The 22,327-nt window shown below is 49.5% G+C and overlaps 1 protein-coding gene and 1 long non-coding RNA gene across 3 annotated transcripts in view; one reads left to right on the top strand and one right to left on the bottom strand.

Annotated features, from left to right (window-relative positions):
• LOC310697047 overlaps window positions 1–22,327 on the top strand; it is a 143,308-nt gene that overhangs the window by 39,564 nt on the left and 81,417 nt on the right. The window lies entirely within an intron of this gene.
• MISP3 (MISP family member 3) lies at window positions 552–20,916 on the bottom strand. Of its 2 annotated transcripts, none has more exons than XM_083482956.1 (5): window positions 20,722–20,916; window positions 16,434–18,948; window positions 10,763–10,827; window positions 1,239–1,899; window positions 552–1,062 (listed from the first exon to the last, which is right to left on the bottom strand). In XM_083482956.1, exons 2-4 carry the CDS (start codon window positions 18,928–18,930, stop codon window positions 1,804–1,806), a joined length of 2,658 nt encoding a protein of 885 aa, XP_083339082.1. In that variant the 5' UTR covers window positions 18,931–18,948; window positions 20,722–20,916; the 3' UTR covers window positions 552–1,062; window positions 1,239–1,803. The 2 variants fall into 2 exon arrangements, with proteins under 2 accessions (XP_083339082.1, XP_083339081.1); XM_083482955.1 differs by having other exon boundaries at window positions 10,745–10,827; window positions 20,722–20,854.

The following is a 22,327-nucleotide window of genomic DNA, read 5'->3' as shown; positions in this document are numbered from 1 at the left end:
AATCATGCAGCTGCTGTTTTGGGTTGGGTGGGCACGCTTTTTTAAAAGCAGGCTTAAGGTAACATGTAGTTTGATCCTAGCACAGGTCTGCTATGGCACTGCAGTAGTCAGAATTATCAGCCGGGTTATTTAATACCACTCTGTGCATTTCATTATACGGACAAGCCATTAACAGTAACCACCCCCACCCCAAAACAGAAGGGCCAGTTATAAATTATCTGGTAGTAACAAGCAAAAGTATCTGATAGTAATGCATGGTTGAATTTTCTGCTTACAAAAGGCTCTTTGCGCTTTGTTGCTCATAGCTTTTCAGACTTTCTCCTTGTGATATCTTCCTAGCAATTTCCCTGCTCTTCTTGGGAGAAATTCCCACGGTGGCTTTTACTACCCTGCTTGCAACCAGCTTTCCCCCATTGGTTCTCTCCCCCCCCCCATCACTGAGGGGAACTGAGGCAGGGCTTCCCCTCAAAGGTGCTAAGGGACTCTTTCTCTCCATTTGTCGAAGGTCAATGTTCTTGTAGCATTTACAAAAGGCAACAATCTGGAGTCACTCCCGTTTGATTTACTTTTAATTCTTGCTGGCGTAGACAAAATCAAGGAGCTCTTTTCATTGAAAGATTCTTGTCTGATTCTTATTTTGCTGAATGAAAAAGAGAGTCAGTGGCAAAGAATACTACCCCAGAGTAAAAAAAAAAATATTGCCATCTTTCATCCCCAGTAGTAGTAGCATCAACTGCCTGTGGGCTGGTTCCTACAATACTTGTCTGTACACAAGTTTGAATACCCAGGGACAAAACCCACATGTGGCTTGGTCAAATCTGAGGATGAAAGAAGTCTTGGAGGAACAGTTGCAAGTCACCTGAGATGCCCAAAGGCACAAGTCTGCCCAGATTATTGGCCCTCTGCAACCAGTTAAACATAGGAATGTAGGAATCTGCCTCACCTAGTCAGACCTGTGTTCCATCTACTTCAGAATTGTCTACACTGACTGGCAGCACCTCTTCAGGGTTCCAGGCAGGAGCCTCTCCCAGCCCTACCTGGGATTAAACCTAGGACTTTCTCCTTACAAGCCAGGCAGTGGCGTAGCGTGGGGGGTGCAGGGGGGGGGCTGGCCACACCGGGCACAACATGGGGGGCGCGCTCGTACTTGCAGCTCTCTGCCCCCTGCTAAAATCCATGGGTTAGGGAGCGCAAATTACTTGCCTTGCCCCGGGTGCTGACAACCCACGCTACGCCACTGAAGCCAGGTGCTCTGCTACTATGGAGCTATGGCTCTTCCCCATAAACTGGACCTCAACAAGAAAAGATGCTGCTGGCATGGGACAGCTCCTACACATGCACTTAAGTGTAGCTGCTCCTGCGCATGGATCTACCCATACACCTTGGTGTGGGGTTGCCCCAAATGTAGGGGGAACCTGTGTTTGGAAAGCCCTTGGGTTGAGAAATCAGTGTCCAAGCAGGTGTTACCTACGTAAAAAAAGGAACTAAAATGAACCGTAATGCTTTGGAGCCCATCCCTTAAATCTTTCTCCTCTTTGTTCCAGGATAAAATTCGGAAGAAGGCAGCCGGTTAGAAATGCTATTTCTGCCTTGTGATCAGACTGGTTGTGCAGACGTGCTTTGGGACTTTTTTTTGTCAAATCGAAAGGCGGAGCGGAAAGAATACACGGTCGGCTCCAGAGGTGCACTCGACATGCGCACCGTGAGTTATGTTTTGTGCAAGTTTGGGGGAGGCACAGGGGGGCCCTTGTGTCTTTTGCACTGGAGAAGAGACCCAGTGGATTTTCTTGCCGAGGCAGCCCCCTAATCTTCACTGTCCTGGTTGCCAACAGCTCCCGACTCCCAGCGCTGGATTAAGGCACTCCTCTGTCGGCGGAGGATTCGAGGGCTTCTCTCCGGCTGTGGGGTTAAATGAGGGGGGAGAGAAAGTGGGGAAAGTGAGCGAGAGTCCACAGAAAGTGAGGAAACATGCAGGGTGAAGGCTGGGGCAGAGAGCTTTCTCTGCTTAGTGATAAAGGACTTGAGGCTCTGGGTGGTTGCGGCTGTTTCTGAACAGAAAAGACTCAAGACCCAATTTCTCTGCAAAGAAACACTTATTGCTTCGGTAGGAAGATTCTTTTGCCCCATGCCCTGTGGGCAGTTCCACGGAGCCCAATTATTACACTCAAGGACTTAGGGAGCAGAGCCCCACACCTAAAACAATTCTTAATTCACCCACCCCATTTTTCTGCTGAAATTTAAAACTTCTTCATGCTTTTGGTGGAGGTGGCTGTCCCTTTAAAAAAGAAAGAAAAAGCACTCACAAATCACAACTAGCGAGCTAAATTTTAAGATGTAACAATACGTTGTGGTTTGTGCTAGGACGAATTCGCAAGCATGCATGCTGCAATCCTACGCATGCACCCTTTGAAGTAAGTAGGGTTTACTCCCTACGACTTGAGTTTAGTCTGATTGATGTCTAAAACATTTCAGTGCCTGATGCTGAAAATCCAAATGGTATCAGGCATCTCGTTTATTAAAATCGGAGTGAAAGCCGTAATGCTTTCTCATGAGATGAAAGACATGCCGAATCATATAATGGAGTTTTCGCACATTGTTGGTAAATATATTGAATTCAGATATGTTTGCTCTCAAACGAACTGCCCAAGGTAGGGGTTGCTATGGGAAGAGATAGAGATACCGGTAAATGCGAACTGGCAATCCAAGTCCTGTTCAGTGCCTGCCTTGATATTACAGCTTCTCAGCCTTTTGGCTAAGTTCAAGTGTATATTAACAGCAGCTGTAGGCAAAAGGTAGAGCATGGAACCCACCTTGTTTCTGATGAACCTGATACCTGCTGACTGTTGGGGTTCTTGCAAAGAACACTGGACTATTTATTTCTTTATTTAAATTTCTATACCGCCTTTCATCTGAGGATCACAGGCCAGTTTGCAATATAAAAACACAAAAACACGTAACAGAGAGTTCATCTACATTTTGGCTTGTCCCGTGCTTTCTGGGCATGGGTCAAAGCAGTTTTATCTCCCCCCCCCCCAGCTTTCCTCTGAGAAACCCACTCTTTAGCGCTAAATCGGAACAAACAGCAATCCGCAGAAAACCCAATTGCTGTCTGTTCTGATTTGCAATGGGGCAAATGGAGGTGTGGATAAGCCCATAGCAACAAACAAAAACTATACCCCCCCCACCCCAGGATTAGGGAGGCTCTGATCTGCTCCTGCAAGTTACTTCTAATAACTTGGGTTTGCTCAGAATCCCTTAACCCACATGATTAGTGTGAAGGGCCAGAGCTCAGTGGTAGAATTTCTGCCTTGTACACAGAAGGTTCCTGGTTCAATCCCTTGCCTGGGATGCTGAGCGAGATGGACCAATGGCCTGACTCAGTACAAAGCGGCTTCTTCTCTGGCTCTACTATCAAGAGATCCTGAGTCTGCATTCTTGCTTTGGGTCTTTGAAACACAAAGAGAACTTTTTGGTGCCAGAGGTGGAAAACTGAAGCTGCACCCACTTTCACTAAAGGCTTGCCCATGCTTCCTCTTGTTCCTCTTTAGTGCTCAGTCGGCAAGAAGGTTTTCCACGAATTGCCATTTGTTCCAGTTTAAAGCTAAAGAGCAGACTTTCCCTGGGAAAGGAGCCGGGCAAAGGGGAAACTGCTCAGACCTGTGCCTAGAAAGTAAAAAAACTACTCGGACCTGTGCTTTTTAGGCACAGGCCAAGGGGAAGTGTGGTGGAGCGCTAACTTTGTAGAAAGGTAAATTTTCTGTTATCCTGGGGAGCAGCACTATCAGGCTTCCAGTGAGGTCCCAGCACCCTAGGGCTCCTACTGCAGATACACCTCCTTGGGATGGGGGACTTCTCCTTACAGCTAAGCAAAAGGGATCCAGGCCAGGAAAAGGGGGTGAATGTGCAGAGGCATAACTAGGATCCCTGGCACCCATGGCAAGGAGCTGTATTGGTAAGGTAAAGGTAAAGGGACCCCTGACCATTAGGTCCAGTCGTGACCGACTCTGGGGTTGCAGCGCTCATCTCGCTTTATTGGCCGAGGGAACCGGTGTACAGCTTCCGGGTCATGTGGCCAGCAGGACTAAGCCACTTCTGGCGAACCAGAGCAGCGCACGGAAACACCGTTTACCTTCCCGCCGGAGTGGTGCCTATTTATCTACTTGCACTTAAGAGTGCTTTCGAACTGCTAGGTTGGCAGGAGCAGGGACCGAGCAACGGGAGCTCACCCCGTCGCGGGGATTCGAACCGCTGACCTTCTGATCGGCAAGTCCTAGTCGTCTCTGCTGTATTGGTGTCCCCCCCCAAAAAAAATTCTGAGAAGCAGGCAAGGTTATCTAGACAGGAGGAATGCACCTCCTTTGGGCTGGATGGGGCACCAATGCTGCTCTCTTCCTGGAAGCTGCTCCAAGGACCCCATTCTCTCCCCTGCTGGAAAGCTTGGCAGATTCTTTCTACAGGCAAAGCAGGTGGAGTGCTGAGCTGGGGATGGGGGGGCCACTTCAGGTGTCACAGGAGTTCAGCACCTGAGAGGTGATTTTTATGCCCCCTCCTGTGGGTGTGGAAGTGTCTCGCTGGCAGGCACTGTGCAGAAGGCCCCCTAATGCCCTTTTCAAGATGGGACCTTTAGCTTCCAGAAACAAAACAGCCTGGCTTTTACCATATCAAGGAGCAGGCGAACGATACAAAGTTTTCCTGCCTCCTGTCCTGCCAGCATTTTGCAGCCATGTGAAATGAGGAATGGCAGGCTCAGCGCTGCTATGCACAGTGGGCTTGCCAACCCCTATTTATCAGCAGCAAAGGAAACAAAATTTTAATGCATTACAATGAGCCCATTGAAGTGTGTGCTTGTCATGTGTGTGTTTTATGAAAGCGAGATAGGCAAAGGAAAGATAACCAAGACTTGTTTCCACTGGATATTTGTGTATGAGTGCCATTAAAGCACAAAACAAATTGAGGGGACCTGGCCAATGGAGCACAACCGCCCCCCTCCCAGGTTTCCTCTGCAAGCCTAATTGAAACAGGAAGGAGTTGCTCTTTTGCAGTTCTTGGGGTCTCATCCACACTGCCCTTTGCCTCCTCGCTTTCCACCAGGAAAACCCATAGTCCAGTGGCGTAGCGTGGGTTGTCAGCACCCGGGGCAAGGCAAGTAATTCGCGCCCCCTAACCCGTGGATTTTAGCACTCGAGTGCGAGCGCGCCCCCCCCAGATGTTGCGCCCGGCCCCCCTGCACCCTCCCACGCTACGCCACTGGGGCTGGGGGCAAGCGAAGGAGCGAAGGACCCCCCCCAAGGGCTCAGCAGGGATTTATTAAATTTATTATTAGCGGAGCCCCCGCGGGCCGAGGCAACCGAAGCCCCCTCCCCTCGGGCGCCTCCCCGCCCCCTCCTCTCCTTGGGCTGTAGGTGGAGCTCCAGATCCGGGCTTGGCGAGCGCCTCTCCTCCTCCCGGCCGGGTCCGGGGGCTTCCAGCCGTGCTCCGTCCTCGCCCCCCCCCGCGGCTCAGAGCCGGAGCCAGCGGCGCCCCCTTCTGCCAAGAGATCCTCGCCCGCCCGCCGGCTTCCTCTCGGAGGGTTTTGGGGAGCGCAGGGCGCAGCGAGGCCCCTCGGAGCTCTCCTCCCTCCCAGTCAGCAGAAGTAGCCGCCACCTGTGGCTGGGCCGAGGGGATGGCGGCGGCGTCGGGGTGCGGAGGCTGCCTGTTCCCGGCCAGGCGTCGGTGGCGGCGCTGCTGCAGCGGCTGCTCCTCCTGCGAGCAGTGAGTGGAGCGCAGCGGCAGCAGCGGCGGGGGGCGCGCGCGCTAGGGCGCAAGGCTGGCGGGAGCCCGGCGGAGGAAGGAATTTGTCCCTTCCCTCTGGACTTGCGCCCCCCCAGATGTTGCGCCCGGTGCGGCTGGCACCCCTGGCACCCCCCACGCTACGCCACTGCCATAGTCCAATGGTGAATTGGAACAAATGGCAACTGAGTTTTCTGCAGATTGCTGTTTGTTCCGATTTAGCATTAAAGAGTGGGTTTTCCCAGGGAAAGCGGCAGGGAAAGCTTTCTTGGCATGGGGCAAGCGGAATTGTGGACATGTTAATTAGAGCGAGTCAAGCACTGCTGGGATCCTCACCCCCCCCCCGCTTGCCCTGTGCACTGAAATAATGCTTGAATTGTTCATGGAATGGTAGGGAGTCCTTAATAAAACCCATACCCCTCCCCCATTTTTAACCAAATCATACCCCCCCTTAGCCTTCTGAAAACAGTGCCGGGGGGGGGGGGGAGCTTGTATTGTTTTCCCTCTTTAGAACATCTGCCTGGTCCCAGTTCATTGTGCTACCTTTTGATGAACGCCTATCAAACTATTGCTCTGTCAAGTATTGTGCCTTCCACATTCAGAAACTAATTTGAGAGTCTGACCTTTGCAAGCAGATACACACATTTCCTGCTCAGCCGTGAGCTCCGATTAGGGCCAAACAAGACAATGGACTTATCCACATTTGCCTTTCCTCTGCTCTTTCCAGGCACGGTCCACGCTTTAAAACGCCATGTCCAAGCGCCCTTTTCTTTGCCGTGGAGCTTTCCCCGTGAAAACCTGCTCTTTAAAGCTCAATCGGAGCAAACAGCAATCTGTAGAAAACCAGAACTGATGCTTGCTCCGACTGAGCACTAAAGAGCAGGTTCTCACAGAAAAGCTTCGGGGTAAGAGGAAAACACTCGGACACAGAGCTTTGAAGTGTGGACCTGTGCCTGGGCAAAAGGGGCAAATAGTAAGTGTGGATAAGCCCAATGTATCAGCTTGGCATCTGCCAAGGCCCTGGATCCCTCCAAAGGTTTACTACTACTTCTTCTTCTTTTATTAAAAAAAAAGCATTTTGGGAGCTTTGGAGAGTTTTGTTTGTTGTCTGCACTGCTTGGGTTTTTTTTGGAGGGGGTGGGCATGTAAATACTTTGCCTGTTGTATGTTTCGGGGGTGGGGGTGTGTGTTCCTGAATCTTGCTATTTGTCTTCTGCAAAATGGATGTTTTGTGGGGCTCATGACCGTTTCAGAGGTTTCCAAATGTGCCCTCAGGCCCAAAAAAGTTGGGGACCCCTGCACTTATGTACATACCTGTGCCTCTAAGTGCAGGGTTTCTCCCTACCAATTCCAGATCATAAGATGGAGGTGCCAAGGGTTTAACCCTTTAGCCCTGTGCTGTAATCTTGGTCCTGATCTGGATCCCATTTCTCATGCCCAGATGGTGCTGGGCAGAGGGACTCTTGATTGCTTCAATGAGAACTCTTTTCTTAAACAAACTCCGGACACAACAGGGGTGGGGAAGGGATAAAGTCCCCTTTCCTCTCATCACACTAGGATCTGTATCCAGATCAGGCTCCTTTATCCAAATTGGATAAAATAAAGCAAAAACCCAGACATGTAGGCATGGGCGTAGCCAGGGGGGCAGGGAGGGGCAGTTGCCCTCCCAAAATCAATAAAAATACATGTTCTGCCCCCCCAAAAGACCTACCCACCTAACAAAAGTCCTGGCTACGACCATGCACGTAGGCATGAGTATAGCCAGGATTTATTGGGGGCGGGCAGAACAGAGTTATCTGTGACGCAATTGGTCAGTTAGTTAAGTATTTTTATTTATTTACTTGATTTAGGGGGCCAGCTGCCCCCCCCCCGCGCCTATGCCCATGCATGTAGACAGTGTGCACATTACCAATTTAAAACACAGCAGGGTCATTCTTTTTCTCAATTTGGATTGAAGCTGGTTTGTGGGTGGTGCGGGACACATACACATCAAAATGCAGTATTTCGTAACAAACAGCAGGATAGATATAGCTTGTAGCTAATGTTGTGTGTACACAGATACTCAAATGAGCAGTAAGAGTGCACTTGATGCAGAATAAACAGAAAAGTGTGTACACAGCCATGGCTAACTTATTGTCTAGCTTGGCTCTTAGTTCAGTGGAATTTATTCGCAATTCCATTTCGTCTGCATCCAGGGCTTGAGAAGCAGCGAACACACCATGTAAGTCACAATCCATACCTGCCCTGAGTCTATCCTGTTGTTGCTTAAGAAACACTGCATTTTGATGTGCTTTCTGCAAAACCAGCTTCAATCCCAATTGAGAAAAAGAACGACCTAGATGCATTTTAAGCCCTTAATGTATTATGCAGCCTGAAGAGTGTGTATAAGATTGCAGTCTGAGTTACAGCAGTCGCTAACCACAAGTTACTAGCGGCAAATAATGAATGAATAGGATTCTAGCTCTTGCTGTTATGTAAAAATAACGTATATAGTTTTGTCGATGAGCACCTGCTTTCCAGAGCAGCATAAGCAAAACAACAAGTGTCTCTTTGAAGGAATTTGCCGTTGAAATGTTAACAGCAAGGGAGACCAAAAAAAAGGGCAAGTGGTGTGTATGTGTGTGTTTGCCACTCAGAGCACATGGTTTGCATACTGAAAGTTCAGCTCCTCCACCCCAGGGCTGACTGAGGCTTTGGTCTAAAACTCTGGAGAGTCCAATATGAATGGCACGTATATTTATGGTATGATAAAGTGAAAGTGTATAAAGGATTCCTGAATCACCCAATAAGAAAATCAATTTATGAGGTGTGGAACAGATATAAAAACTTATTGGAACGTAAAACTCCTTGGTGGCTCTCTCCAATTGAAGCAATAGCAGTAAAAAAGTTAAATATGAAAGGAGAGTGGGCCACGTATACAGATTTGTTGACAGAGGTAGGAAGTCAGTTAAAATTAAAAACATTTGAAGAAATAAAAGAATTATTGACAGATTGGTTGCATTAAAGTGTTTAAGGAAGATAAAAGGAAAAATGGTTTTGATATAGTAAGATCTAGGCTGGAGATAGATTTATTGGATGATAAGAGGAAAATATTATCGAAAATGTACAAATTACTTTTGGAGTGGCATACTAAAGATGAAGAGGTTAAAGGGGTGATGATACAATGGGCTAAAGATTTTGGATATAATATTCAGTTAGAATTGTGGGAAAGGCCATGGAATGAAGGTATTAATTTTACTGCATGCAGTACACTTAAAGAAAATGTGATGAAAATGGTGTATAGACCATATTAAACACCATCAAAACTTGCAAAAATGTATAAGACAAGATCTAACGAGTGTTGGAAATGCAAAGAAAAGGAAGGTATCTTCTACCATATGTGGTGGACTTGTAGAGAGGTAAAGACCTTCTGGGAAATGATATATAATGAGTTAAAGAAAATGTTTAAAAACACTTTTGTTAAAAAACCAGAAGCCTTTTTACTCGGTATGGTAGGTGATACAAAAAAAGACTGTTCATGTATGGAAAAACAGCGGCAAGAACCCTTTTAGCCCAAAAATGGAAACAACAAGAAGTACCAACGAAAGAAGAGTGGCAGATGAAAATGAAGGACTTTGCAGAACTGGCGAAGCTGATGGGAAAAATCTGAAACCAGTGCGATCAAGTGTTCCAAAAGAACTGGAGTAAATTTATGCAATATTTGAAAGTTCATTGTAAGCAGTTAACAACACTAGTAGGGTTATTTAAAGACTTGTAATGAGAAATTTCTTACCTTTCTATATTTATTTAAATTGTTAGATATTTTGTAATGAGTTACCATATTTTTCCGTCTACAAGACACCCCCATGTATAAGACACCCCCTATTTTTGGGGACTCATATTTAAGAAAATGGGGGGAGATGGCCCCGTGTATAAGACGCCTCCTAATTTTTGACATTATTTTTTAGGAAAAAAAACCTAGTCTTATACATGGAAAAATACGGTATATTAGAATTGGAAAATATATAAAATGCTGTGCAAAAAAGCTTAGTTTTGAAAGCCAAGACGCAGGAGGGAAGGAAGTTGACACGCTCTAAAGAGCCAAAGAAGTAAAGTGGATAATAACGATGTGATTATATATGTTTAAATGGAAAATTAATAAAAAATATTTTTAAAAAATCTGTCTGTTGGATGGCTGGGGTTCATTCACAGGTCAGAGTGCGAGTGTGGATCCAGACAGGTCAGCAGTCGTGTAGCCGTTGTTATAATAAGGTCATCCATTTGAACATGGATTGCATGTTTGCAATCATGATGTGAACTAATATCAGACCAATATCTGCCTGCTGGTGCCTTGAGGCATCCCAGTAGTGATGTATGGAAGTGAGAGCTGGACCATAAAGAAGGCTGATTGCCAAAGAATTGATGCTTTTGAATTATGGTGTTGGAGAAGACTGCAAGATCAAACCTCTCCATTCTTAAGGAAATCAGCCCTGAGTGCTCACTGGAAGGGCAGATCGTGAAGCTGAGGCTCCAGTACTTTGGCCACCTCATGCGAAGAGAAGACTCCCTGGAAAAGACCCTGATGTTGGGAAAGATGGAGGGCACAAGGAGAAGGGGACGGCAGAGGACGAGATGGTTGGATGGTGTTCTCGAAGCTACCAGCATGAGTTTGACCAAACTGCGGGAGGCAGTGGAAGACAGGAGTGCCTGGCATGCACTGGTCCAGGGGGTCACGAAGAATCGGACACGACTAAACGACTAAATAACAACACCTTGAGGCATAATTGGTAGTTGCTTTTCCTGCTTACGCTTCAAGTGAGATTTAGAGTTGCGCATCGCAGGATATTTTTACTCCAACTCCTTCCTTGTAAGATGGCAGCTCTCTAACACAGATGTCTTGTTGGCCCACAGAGGCAGCTGGTGCTGTTCCTGAGGACAGCTATAGGCCGCCAGTCATAGCTGTGTGATAAGGGCACTGCTCCCCTGCGCTTGTTACCTGATGGAGGCCATTCACCTGAGAGGTCTCCGGAGGGCTCGGAGGCGGCCAGGTGACGTCCAGCTTCTTGCAGGAAGGTCTCTCTGAGAAGGAGACAGAGACAAAGGACAGTTCTCAACGGTGACACAGGGCTAACAGTCAGGAATAAGAGTGCTTCTGACCACCTGCATTTCCCAAAGTGCAATTTTCTCAACAGGGACTGACCCACCCACATTGATGGCCTTAGGGAAGGGTATTCTTTCAGGCCCTGAAGATGGGGAACTGGAGAGAGAGAGAACATTCTTTCCACATCCCTGTCAGGAAAGCAGTTTCTCCCAGTTTCCGTTTTACAACCTTTGCGTCCCTCTCGTGACATTTCCTTGTCCCTGGTTACACCTGCTGGTTTCCCTTTCAGTCTTGCCTCTGTTAAAATTCAACCAACCCTGTGTTTGCTACAGCAGCCTAGGAAAACTATTACCACCCACTAGGTACACATTCCGGTTCTGTTGGCTGCCAGGTTCTCATGGTGCAGCTGGGACCCTAATTTGTTTATTTAATCTATCTATATCATTCTGTTTTCCCCAAGGAGCTCAAGGAAGTGTGAATACCACCAAACACCAAGCCATTTCTCCTTAACTAGGAGCTCCTCTCTCTGCAACAGCCCCCTGCCCTGGGCAAAGAAGATCTTGGGTGGGGATCCCAGAAGACGCAGGGAGAGAGGGAGCAGCAGTTCTGCTGTGCAAACAGTAGTCATTGCACAAACACAATGACACAGTAGGATACAGTGACTGGCCTAGGGTCACCCCAGCTGCGTGGGGATTTGAACTGACTCATAGTTCAATTGTGGAACGTGGGTGGCGCTGTGGGTTAAACCACAGAGCCTAGGGCTTGCCGATCAGAAGGTCAGCAGTTCGAATCTCCACAACGAGGTGAGCTCCCGTTGCTCGGTCCCTGCTCCTGTCAACCTAGCAGTTCGAAAGCATGCCAGTGCAAGTGGATAAATAGGTACCGCTCCGGCGGGAAGGTAAACGGCGTTTCCGTGTGCTGCTCTGGTTCGCCAGAAACGGCTTAGTCATGCTGGCCACCTGACCTGGAAGCTGTACGCCGGCTCCCTCGGCCAATAAAGTGAGATGAGCGCTGCAACCCCAGAGTCGGCCACGACTGGACCTAATGGTCAGGGGTCCCTTTACCTTTACCTAGTCCAATGCTCTGATCATTAAGCTAAAAAGGTAAAAGGTAAAGGACTCCTGGATGGTTAAGTCCAGTCAAAGGCAGCTATGGGGTTGCGGTGCTCATCTCACTTTCAGGCTGAGAGATCCGGCATTTGTCCACAGACAGCTTTCTGGGTCATATAGCCAGCATGACGAAACTGCTTCTGGCACAACGGGACACCGTGACAGAAACCAGAGCACATGGAAATGCCATTTACCTTCCCGCTGCAGCAGTACCTATTTATCTACTTGCACTGGTGTGCTTTCAAACTGCTAGGTAGGCAGGAGCTGGGACAGAGCAACGGGAGCTCACCCCGTTGTGCGGATTCGAACTGCCAACCTTCTGATCAGCAAGCCCAAGAGGCTCAGTGGTTCAGACCACAGCACCACCCACATCCCTCATTACAACACATTGGCTCAGGTGCTGAGCTTACAAGGAGGCAAGGAAATGGCCGTGTGTGATAACTTCTGTAGGTCAGCTGCAGCTCACCCCACAAGCCGTTAGCCAAGGGCCCGACTCATTTTGGGCCTTGGTGCAGAGGCTCCAGATAGTGTACCCTCCATGGCAATAAACATGTCACAGTAAATAATAATAATAATAATAATAATTTATTTATAGCCCACCCATCTGGCTGGGTTTCCCCAGCCACTCTGGGCGGCTCCCAACAGAACATTAAACAGAATGAAATTTCAAACATTAAAAACTTCCCTAAACAGGGCTGCCTTCAGATGTCTTCTAATTAAGTACATGGCAATGTTTTGTCCTTGAACTGTGCCACCAAAATCTGCTTCTTCAGGCAGGCTATCTTACCAGAAGAACTTGCCCTTCCAGGAAGGTTATTATATTCAAACACTGGGCATGCAGATATGAAGAAGAATGACACTGGGAACACTTTCTCTGCCAGCCCTTTCCCACCCCATTGCCCCGCAAATGCTTTGGACTACAACTCCTTTATGGCTGGGGCTGATGAGAGTTGAAGTCCGAAGCATCTGTGTGCAAAGGCAAGTGGGAAATATGGCCCAAAATCCAGGTGCAGAGTTCTGTGACACCTACATCCCTGTCCGTGACAACAAGAGAGCACACACTCGGTCTCTTTTTCTCTTCATTCAAGAACAGGTTGCGTCAGGCCTTAAGCAGCCTGAGTAACATAATCGGGGATGAAAAACTGGACGTCCTATGAGCCTGAAAGATTCATACACTGCTTTCTGTGTATTTTTGTGCACTTGTAGTCTGAGGCCCTTCTGTATGTCTCCCCCACCCCAGAGGTTTGGAGGGTGTCAACAAGAGAATGGACCTTTTCTGAGGTGGTTCTCCAATTGTGGCATGCTCTCTCCAGAAAGGCTCGCCTGGCACCATCATTACATGTTTTTAGATGCCAGGCAAAACCATTCCTCTTTACTCAGGCCTAAGTCTATTAAACCCCTTCATGGATCACTGCCTTGCTGTGGTGAAGGGGCTTGAATAACTCAGAGAAGCTATGCCGTGCAGGATCACCCAAGATGGACAGGTCATAGTGGAGAGTTTTGACCAAACGTGATCCACCTGGAGCAGGAACCGGCAAGCCACTCCAGTATCCCTGCCAAGAAAACTCCATGGACTTTTGACCAAACTGCGGGAGGCAGTGGAAGACAGGAGTGCCTGGCGTGCTCTGGTCCATGGGGTCACAAAGAGTCAGACACGACTAAACAACAACAACAAGGCTATTAAATAATCTATGGCCTGTTAAAATGTGGGGGAGAAGACTGGTCTTCTTATTTTACTATTGGGCTGTCTGTCAGTCTGCTTTTTACTATATTTTTCTTATGTTTTTGTCACTGATGTTTTGCAGTGCGTTTCTAATCTTGTACACCGCCCTGAGGTCTTTGGATAAAGGGTGGTATATAAATTGAATAAGTAAAAGTAAAAGTTAGAAAAGGGGAATTTTTTACTATCTGAGTTGCACACATTCATTCACTTTATGAACCGGAGGAGCGTCTCCACCTCCATCGTTCTACCCGGACACTGAGGTCCAGCACTGAGGGCCTTCTGGCGGTTCCCTCACTGCGAGAAGCCAAGTTACAGGGAACCAGGCAGAGGGCCTTCTCGGTAGTGGCACCCGCCCTGTGGAACGCCCTCCCACCAGATGTCAAAGAGAACAACAACTACCAGACTTTTAGAAGACATCTGAAGGCAGCCCTGTTTAGGGAAGTTTTTAATGTTTGATGTATTATAGTATTTTAATATTCTTTTGGAAGCCGCCCAGAGTGGCTGGGGAAACCCAGCCAGATGGGCGGGGTATAAATAATAAATTATTATTATTATTATTATTATTATTATTATTATTATTATTATTACAAAGCAACAAACTCAAGGTTACCCAGTGATAGGGATTTGATTGGAAAGTTCCAGCGCTTCAGTTTGTAAACCACGCCAGAGGTCAGGGCTGTAAGTGCGCCCGGATTCAATGGAAATGCTCAATGTTGTGTCAGATGCCACGATCCTTTGATTGTTGGGTCCCGCAGCTATGGAACCAGGATGTGAGTCAGAAGGATCGTGCAGGTGTGATCTGAAAGGGTGGCGGTTTTCATGATCCCTTTGCATCTTAATGATTTTGCAAGCGAGAATGCTGGACTAAGGCATTTTTTGCCTGAGGTGGAGCTGCTGCAAGGTCCATGATATGGTGGAGGACGGGGAGGGGAGTCAAGTTATTTTGGCACCTGAGGCAGAAAATACCACAAGTGCCTCTCTTCCTCTCTTGATACTCAATATTAGTTGCCTGAGTCCGCTGCTTCACTCTGCCTAATGTTGGAGCTGGTCCTTAGAAGTGATATTTATTCCTTACAGCAGAGCTTTCCAAACTTTTCGTATTGGTGACACACTTTTCAGACATGCATCATTTCGTGACACAGTAATTCAGTTTTACTAGCAAACCGGAGCTTCAAATAACCCCTTTCCAGCCCCGGGAGGTGTGCAGGGAGTGTTCACACGACACACCTGCAGCCGACACACTAACATGTCGCAACACAGTTTGGAAAGCTCTGTCCTACAAAACAGGACTTTCGTGGGAGTTCTGTGGCAAGGCATGTTACTAGAAAACCAAGAACGTCAGCTTTCAAAAGCAAATAGCAAGTTTCTAGACCATATGCTTCACTCCAGAAATATTATGGTTCCAAGCAACAGCTTCTGTTGTTTACGCAAGCCCTGCATTTGTATGCACACAGCCTTCTTAGTTCACCTTTTGGCACCAGACAGGAAAAAGAAAACCCACCTTGCTTGTGAAAACTGATGCCACACAAGAAAGGAGCCAGTCTTTTAAGATCCCATAGCATTCTTTGCCTTTCTACAGAGCTACTCCTAAAATCACTGATCGTAAGAAGAGCTCTGGTGGACTTCGCCAAAGGTCCACCTAATCAAACTGCCTGGTTCTGACCGTGGCCAGCAAAGTGCTTTTCTGAAGCCCACAAGCAGGGCTTGTGGGTAATGATCTGCCACTTGTCCCAGCAGCATGGTGCAGTGGTTAGAATATTGAGCCTGCGAGGCCAAGCTTCGCATCCCCACTAAGCCACGCAGCTCACCTGGCGTCCTTGGGCCAGTCGCCGTCTCTCAGCCTCACCTGCTTGTAAGGATAACATAGAATGGGGAGAACTCTGCCTCGGGCTCGTTTGCGGAACAGTTGGAGGCATATGCAGTAAATATGGAACTGAATACAAGAGGAATCCCTTTGTCCCTTTTATGTACTTATTATTACCATTATATATTTATTCATACGCTGCCTTTTCCCCCGACAGGGACTCAGGATAGCCAAGTAGGAATTCTACATTCAAATTTGAATACAATGCCAAATCTGAATGTAAGAATCCCACTTAGCTATCACAAGTACAGTGGTACCTCGGGTTACATATGCTTCAGGTTACATACGCTTCAGGTTACAGACTCCGCTAACCCAAAAATAGTACCACGGGTTAAGAACTTTGCTTCAGGATGAGAACAGAATTCATGCTCTGGCGGCACGGCAGCAGCGGGAGGCCCCATTATCTAAAGTGGTGCTTCAAGTTAAGAACAGTTTCAGGTTAAGAACGGACCTCCGGAACGAATTAAGTACTTAACCCGAGGTACCACTGTACGTAAAAGTAACCAAGAGGCTTCCTCTGGCCCAGCGTTCTGTTTCCAACAATGGCCAGTAAGATGCCTCTGGGAAGTCCAGCAAGGAGGCCATTACAGCAACAGCCCTTCCCTGTGGCCTGAAATCTAACCTTGCAACTGGCGTTCCGCAGTGCGCTGCCTCTGAAACTGGAGGCTCCATTGAGCTTTCCTCCGTGTGTTTGCCTGTTTCATTCTAAGGCCAACTAATCCAATGGCTACGAATACATCTTATGGGAAACCAAGCCCATGTGTTAATTACGTGTTGTGCGAAGAAGCGCTTCCTTTTCCCAGTCCTGAACGAACGGCCCTTCAGTCCCAGCGGGTGACCCCCATTCTCCCTCTTCCCCACACTCGCTCATCGCCCCTTGCCCCTTACCTGGCTGGCTGGGGGTCTCCTCATCCTGAGCTGAGGCCTCTGCAGCCTGGCAGGGCAACGCTGAGCCGTACAAGTTGTGCCTCTGCCTCTGCAGCTCCCGCTCTCGTTCCTGAGCTTCTTGGACCTCCTGCTCCAGCAGAGACTGGGGGCTTTTGGCACGCAAGCAGAAGAAGGGGTTGGCCGAGGCAGGGGTTCTCTCGGCCAGCGGCCGTTGGGCTCGCAGCAGAGCGCCAGAGTCCACGATGACCATGTTGGCGGTGCTGTTGGCCTCCGCAAAGGAGAGACCCCTCGCCCCTCTGGGGCTGCTGCACAGCATCTTCCTGGGGGCCGGAGGTTCTGGGCTGGGGTGCTGTTCAAAAATCATCATCTTCTCCTGCATCTCTTGCGGGGTGCCACGGTCGTAGGCCCCCCTGACCTTCCCCAGCTGGACCAGGTCCTCTTCACGTTGACATTCCCTCTGGATCTCCCTCTGCATTTGAACCCCGGCCCACTGGCGCTCCTTCTCCTTGGGCAGCATGGGGGGCCCCACGTTCTGGTTCAGGATAGGCCTGATGCGTACCTCCACATACTCCTGAGTGCCCCAGGGGCTAGCCAGGCCCCTTTGCCGCCGCAGGTGCTCTTCCCGTTCCTGGTGGAGACGGATCTCTCGCTCGATCGGGGTCTCGGTGGCAGGGTGCAGGGCCTCTGGACGCTCCGTGGCGTTTCCCGTCCAGTCCATGCCGCCAGTCCCAGAGGGGCTGCTGGGCGTGGATGTGGCACAGACCGGGTCTGCAGGGCTCACCAGGTCTTCTGCGCTGGCACGGTCCCTGGCACCAAGTAGCGACTGGTCTCCAGGTTTCGGACTGGAAGTGTCGTGCTCCGAAACAGCAACTGGGCATGTGGTGCTGGCCAAATCTTGAGAGCCTGCTCTGTCCCTGGCCCCAAGTGGATCTTCAGCGCTAGCTAGCACCATGGTCCCAGCTTGGTCTTGGGGACCAGCTGGATCCCTTGTGCCAGTCGGGCTTTCCAAGCCAGGTGATTCTCCGGCTGGATCTTTGGCACCGGCTAGGTCCCTTGCACTCTCCGGCACGCAGGTGGCTTCCCCAGGCCCAGCGCTGCTGGACGCCTCCTCTCCCTTCTCAGATTCCAGCGCAGCCTTGGCTCCAGCCTCACCCTGGGCTTGGCTGTCGTTGCCGGCTCCGCTCGATTCCTCAGCAGCCAGTCCTTCTCTCTCTTGCCTGCCACAGTCAGGAGCCAGGCCCCAGTGGGCAGGTCCAGAGGAGTCACCGGTTGCCACAGGAGACTGCCTTGGCGCTGCCTGCAGGGGAGTGTCGCCATCTGTGCCTGCTGCCCTCTGCTGGCAATAGGTGCCAACATCTGGCTGAGAGTCTATCAATGCCAGTGAAAGTCCGGCTGGGGTGCGTTCAGCATCTTGGGCACCTTGCTTCTCTGTTGTTTGGGAGTGATCCACCGAGCCCTCCCCAAATAACTGCCCATTCAGGTTACCCAGATATTCATCTGCAGCTTGGGACTGATCACCCAGCTCCCTGGGCGTGCTTTCCTCCTTGCCAGCCTCTACCGTTTCCGAGCAGCCTGGTTTTACGTCTCGATCAACGCTGGCAGTGTCAAACGTCTCCTGATGCTCAGCACAGGGAGCGGAGCTGGGATGGTGGCTGGGAAAGACCAAACAGTCTCCCTCCCATGACTGCTTTGGGGAATTGGTCCCCGGAAGCGAGATGCTGGGTGGCTCGGAAGATGCAGCGGCGGCAAGTTCAGGTTCCTCTAGAGATTCTGAAGCAGGATCCTGGCTGTGACTACCCACAATGCCAGTCTCCTCCCATACGTCCAGCTGATTTGAGGTGCTGGTGGAGTTCTGTTGCTCCGAAGAAACACCTGAGGTCTCCACACAATGAAGAAGAAGAGTTCCTTGTTCTTCTTGGCCATGCCCCAACTGTTTCAAGGAGTTAGTGGGCCCAGCTCCATTCTTCTCATGGCAGTGATTCAGACCGGCCTCCTCCTCTTGCGCCAGCTGTTCCAAGGTCTCAGTAGGACACTGGACATCCGGCATCTTGTCATGACACACAGATTGGCCGCCATGTCCCCCTTGGGCCAACAGGCTTGCAGCATCCTCAGCATTCGGTTGCTCTGGGGAGGAACTTGGCGTCTTGTCCTGGTGAGCGGAATAGCCGTCATCCTTCCCTTGGTCTGGTGACTTGGAGACCTCTGCCATTTCAGTCCCCTCTGGAGGCTTGACTGGAGATGGGGAGCCCCTCTCAAAATGGTTGCCCTCCTGTCCTGAGGTGGACGGTTCCTGCAGCACATTGTCTTTGGCAAGGGAACCAGTGGCAACATCGAGCGAAGGGACCAAGGAGTCGTCGGGTGGGGTGGCTATGGGGACATTTTCAGCCATAGTCCCACTTTCCACCATGTCCCTGAATGCATCCACCCCGGAGTTCTCCTGGTCTCTGTGGCACAACCCAGCAGCTGGGGGAGGCAGTGGCAGAGTTTTGGTGCTCATCCAGGCCAGGGTGTGGCTCTTTTTTTGTAAAAAATAAAACAGAACAGAAACCTTGAACAAAAGCATTCATCTCTTTTGTGCCGGTTCCCACTGCACCCATGACCTGATCTCAAGAAACAATGAGGTGATGGCTCCCCCTCCTGGCAATGAAGTCAAAGGGTGCCAAGGGGCACTGGAGTTGGGTTTCTCTGCAGCTTCCTTACCTCCTCCTCCACCTCCTTACCTGCTAAGCCATGGGTAGGTAACCTAAGGCCCGGAGGCCTGATCCGGCCCAATCGCCTACTAAATCCGGCCCACAGACTGTCCGGGAATCAGCGTGTTTTTACATGAGTAGAATGTGTGCTTTTATTTAAAATGCATCTCTGGGTTATTTGTGGGGCCTGCCTGGTGTTTTTACATGAGTAGAATGTGTGCTTTTATTTAAAATGCATTATTTGTGGGGCATAGGAATTTGTTCATTTCCCCTGCAAAAATATAGTCCGGCCCTCCACAAGGTCTGAGGGACAGTGGACCGGCCCCCTGCTGGAAAAGTTTGCTGATCCCCCTGTGCTAACCCCTGAGCCAGTGGAGAAAGGGGTTAGCACAGGGCCAAATATTTTCTGCACTCTTCTATGCCCTTCCCTGGCTCCTTCCCTCGCACCTGGGGCTCATCCACACTTCCTTTCATACCATGTTTTTAGGCACAAGTCCAGGATTTCCAGATCCATGTCCGAGCAGGAAAACCCACGTTTGACCACTGAATTGGAGCAAATGGCAGTCAGGTTTCCCAAAGATTGCCGTTTGCTCCGATTCAGAGGTAAAATGCAAAGGTATCCCAGTGAAAATGCCAGGATGAAAGAAACCTGCTTGGACACATGGACCTGAAAATCCTGGCTGGAGAAAAAACCACCCTCCTGATTTTTATACAGGTGATCTGAAACGCAGTCTAGGGTCCAACTAAGCACCTATTCCTTCCCTACGTAGTGCTTCTGGTAGCAGGGAATTTGATTCCTTCCCCAACAACAGGTGGCAGGAATAACTACCTCTTCCAATAGACAAAAATTGGGAGCCCTGTACAGAAAAATGCAGCCATGAAGGAGATTAACATGCAGCTTCCAGAGACCTTCCCAAACCCTTCCCCTGCTGTTTTGGGATGGATATTATATGAACAAGCAGGATCACACCCTGAAATGCTTTGTACAACCATCTGCCTTGGAGGGTGGGGGGAGTGCATTCATGAAAAGCAAACCAGGAGCTATATTCCAGGAACATGAAAGGGGAAGGAATTCATTTATCCCACCCCTGTGAAGGAAAAAATTATTTCAGTCCAATAATGACCAGGGCTCAATCTTGGGACATTGCAGCCCTTGCTACTCCAGAGTCTGACCATATGAGTCCCTAATCCAGGGGTCAGCAAACTTTTTCAGCAGAGGGTGGTGCACTGCCCCTCAGACCTTGTGGGGGGCCAGACTATACTTTTGGGGAAAACATGAACAAATTCCTATGCCCCACAAATAACCCCAGAGATGCATTTTATATAAAAGGACACATTCTACTCATGTAGAATGATTCCTGGACCGTTCACGGGCCGGATTGGGAAGGCGATTGGGCCGCATCCTGCCCACAGGCTTTAGTTTGCCTACCCATACCCTAATCAGTCCCCACCCCCATCTCTTTCCACTCTCTTCTCATGACCCAGTGGATTAACTAATTGTTTACTGCCTGCCTAAGGATTGCCCTTTCCATTATCCTCTTCCAACCTGCAGAGTGATGCCCGCACCCTGTATCTCAGAGGCATAGGGCTTCTCTTACCTGCCACTGACACACACTCTCCGGATTCTGCCTGGCCGGAGCCCTGGACCCCTGGTAGTCTGTCCCAGCGGGAGGTGATTTCCCTGGGCTTTATGCTCAGCCACTGAGCCAATTACACGCCCCAAGCTAATCTGCGGGGAGGACACAGCCCTGCCGCACAATTGCAAAAAGAGTTGCCAAGAAAATGCACAGCCCTGGGGCCACTCCTCCCCGAAATATGCACAACAAAGCACAGGCAGTTGTGCAATGGCATTGAATATTAACCGCGTGCAAGGGACATTCTTAGGAACAGAGAGATTCGTGCAGGAATCTCAGCCTATTGGTGGCTATTAGCAAGGAAAGCTGAATAAACCTTCACGCACTGTGGCAGGATATAATTTTTTCTTTCCAGACGCTCTATTGACAGGGAAGGTTCATGCCCTTGTTTTGGGGCTTTCGGAAGGCATCCGTATGACTCCTGTTGGCACTTGTATGCCTATCCAGGACCTTGACCCGATCCACCAAAGCAGCCCCTGTGTTTTTCTGTTCTTCCCCGCAATGGAGTTCCTGCCCAACTCTCAATAATAATAATAATAATAATAATAATAATAATAATAATAATAATAAATTTTATTTATACCCCGCCCTCCCCAGCCAAGGCCGGGCTCAGGGCGGCTAACAACCAATAATAAAAACAAGCTGAATGAATACAACTTAAAAAACAAGATTAAAATACAACATTAAAACATTAAAATGCAGCCTCATCACAGGAGGAGAAAGGAAAAAAGAAAGAGGGGGACGGAATCAAATTGACTCCAAGCCAAAGGCCAGGCAGAACAACTGACTTACAGGCCCTGCGAAAAGAAATCAGATCCCGCAGGGCCCTGGTCTCATGAGACAGAGCGTTCCACATGGGCCGGAGCCAGTGCTGAAAAGGCCCTGGCTCTAGCTGAGGCTAATCCGACTTCCTTAGGGCCCAGGACCTCTAAGGTGTTGCTATTTATGGGCCTTAAGGTTCTCTGTGGGGCATACCAGGAGAGGTGGTCCCGTAGGTACGAGGGTCCTAGGCCGTGAAGGGCTTTAAAGGTCAAAAGCAGCACCTTAAATCTGACCCTGTACTCCACTGGGAGCCAATGCAGCTGGAAAAGCACTGGGTGAATATGCTCCCATGGCAGAGACCCCGTGAGGAGCCTCGCTGCAGCATTCTGCACCCGCTGGAGTTTCTGGGACAGCTTCAAGGGCAGCCCCGCGTAGAGCGAATTACAGTAGTCAAGCCTGGAGGTGACTGTCACATGGATCACTGTGGCCAGGTCGGTGCGGGAAAGGACCAACTGCATTCTGCATGAGTTGTGGACCTGGGGAGAATCAAGCTTTCTTCACCATCAGAATTTCTGACCCCCTTCCTGGAGAGACTCCAGGGAAGTGGGGGGACATGGGAACTCCCTCGGGCAGGGTCTTCCTTTCACCAGGCTAGGAACACCCCCTGCCTCTGCTATACACTAACATTCTTGCCCCATACATTTGAGCAGAGACAGGATTCCTGCTCCCTGCTCAGAACATTCCTTGCATTATTTTTTGGTGGAAAAGCAGCATACGAATAAATCAGGATCAGGAACGGTAGGCCTTT

This window comes from Podarcis liolepis (assembly GCF_965112155.1).
Source record: "Podarcis liolepis genome assembly, chromosome: 17".
NCBI lineage: Eukaryota > Metazoa > Chordata > Lepidosauria > Squamata > Lacertidae > Podarcis > Podarcis liolepis.
Note: the sequence above shows the minus strand (reverse complement) of the source record. Positions and strands in the feature narration are given on the sequence as shown.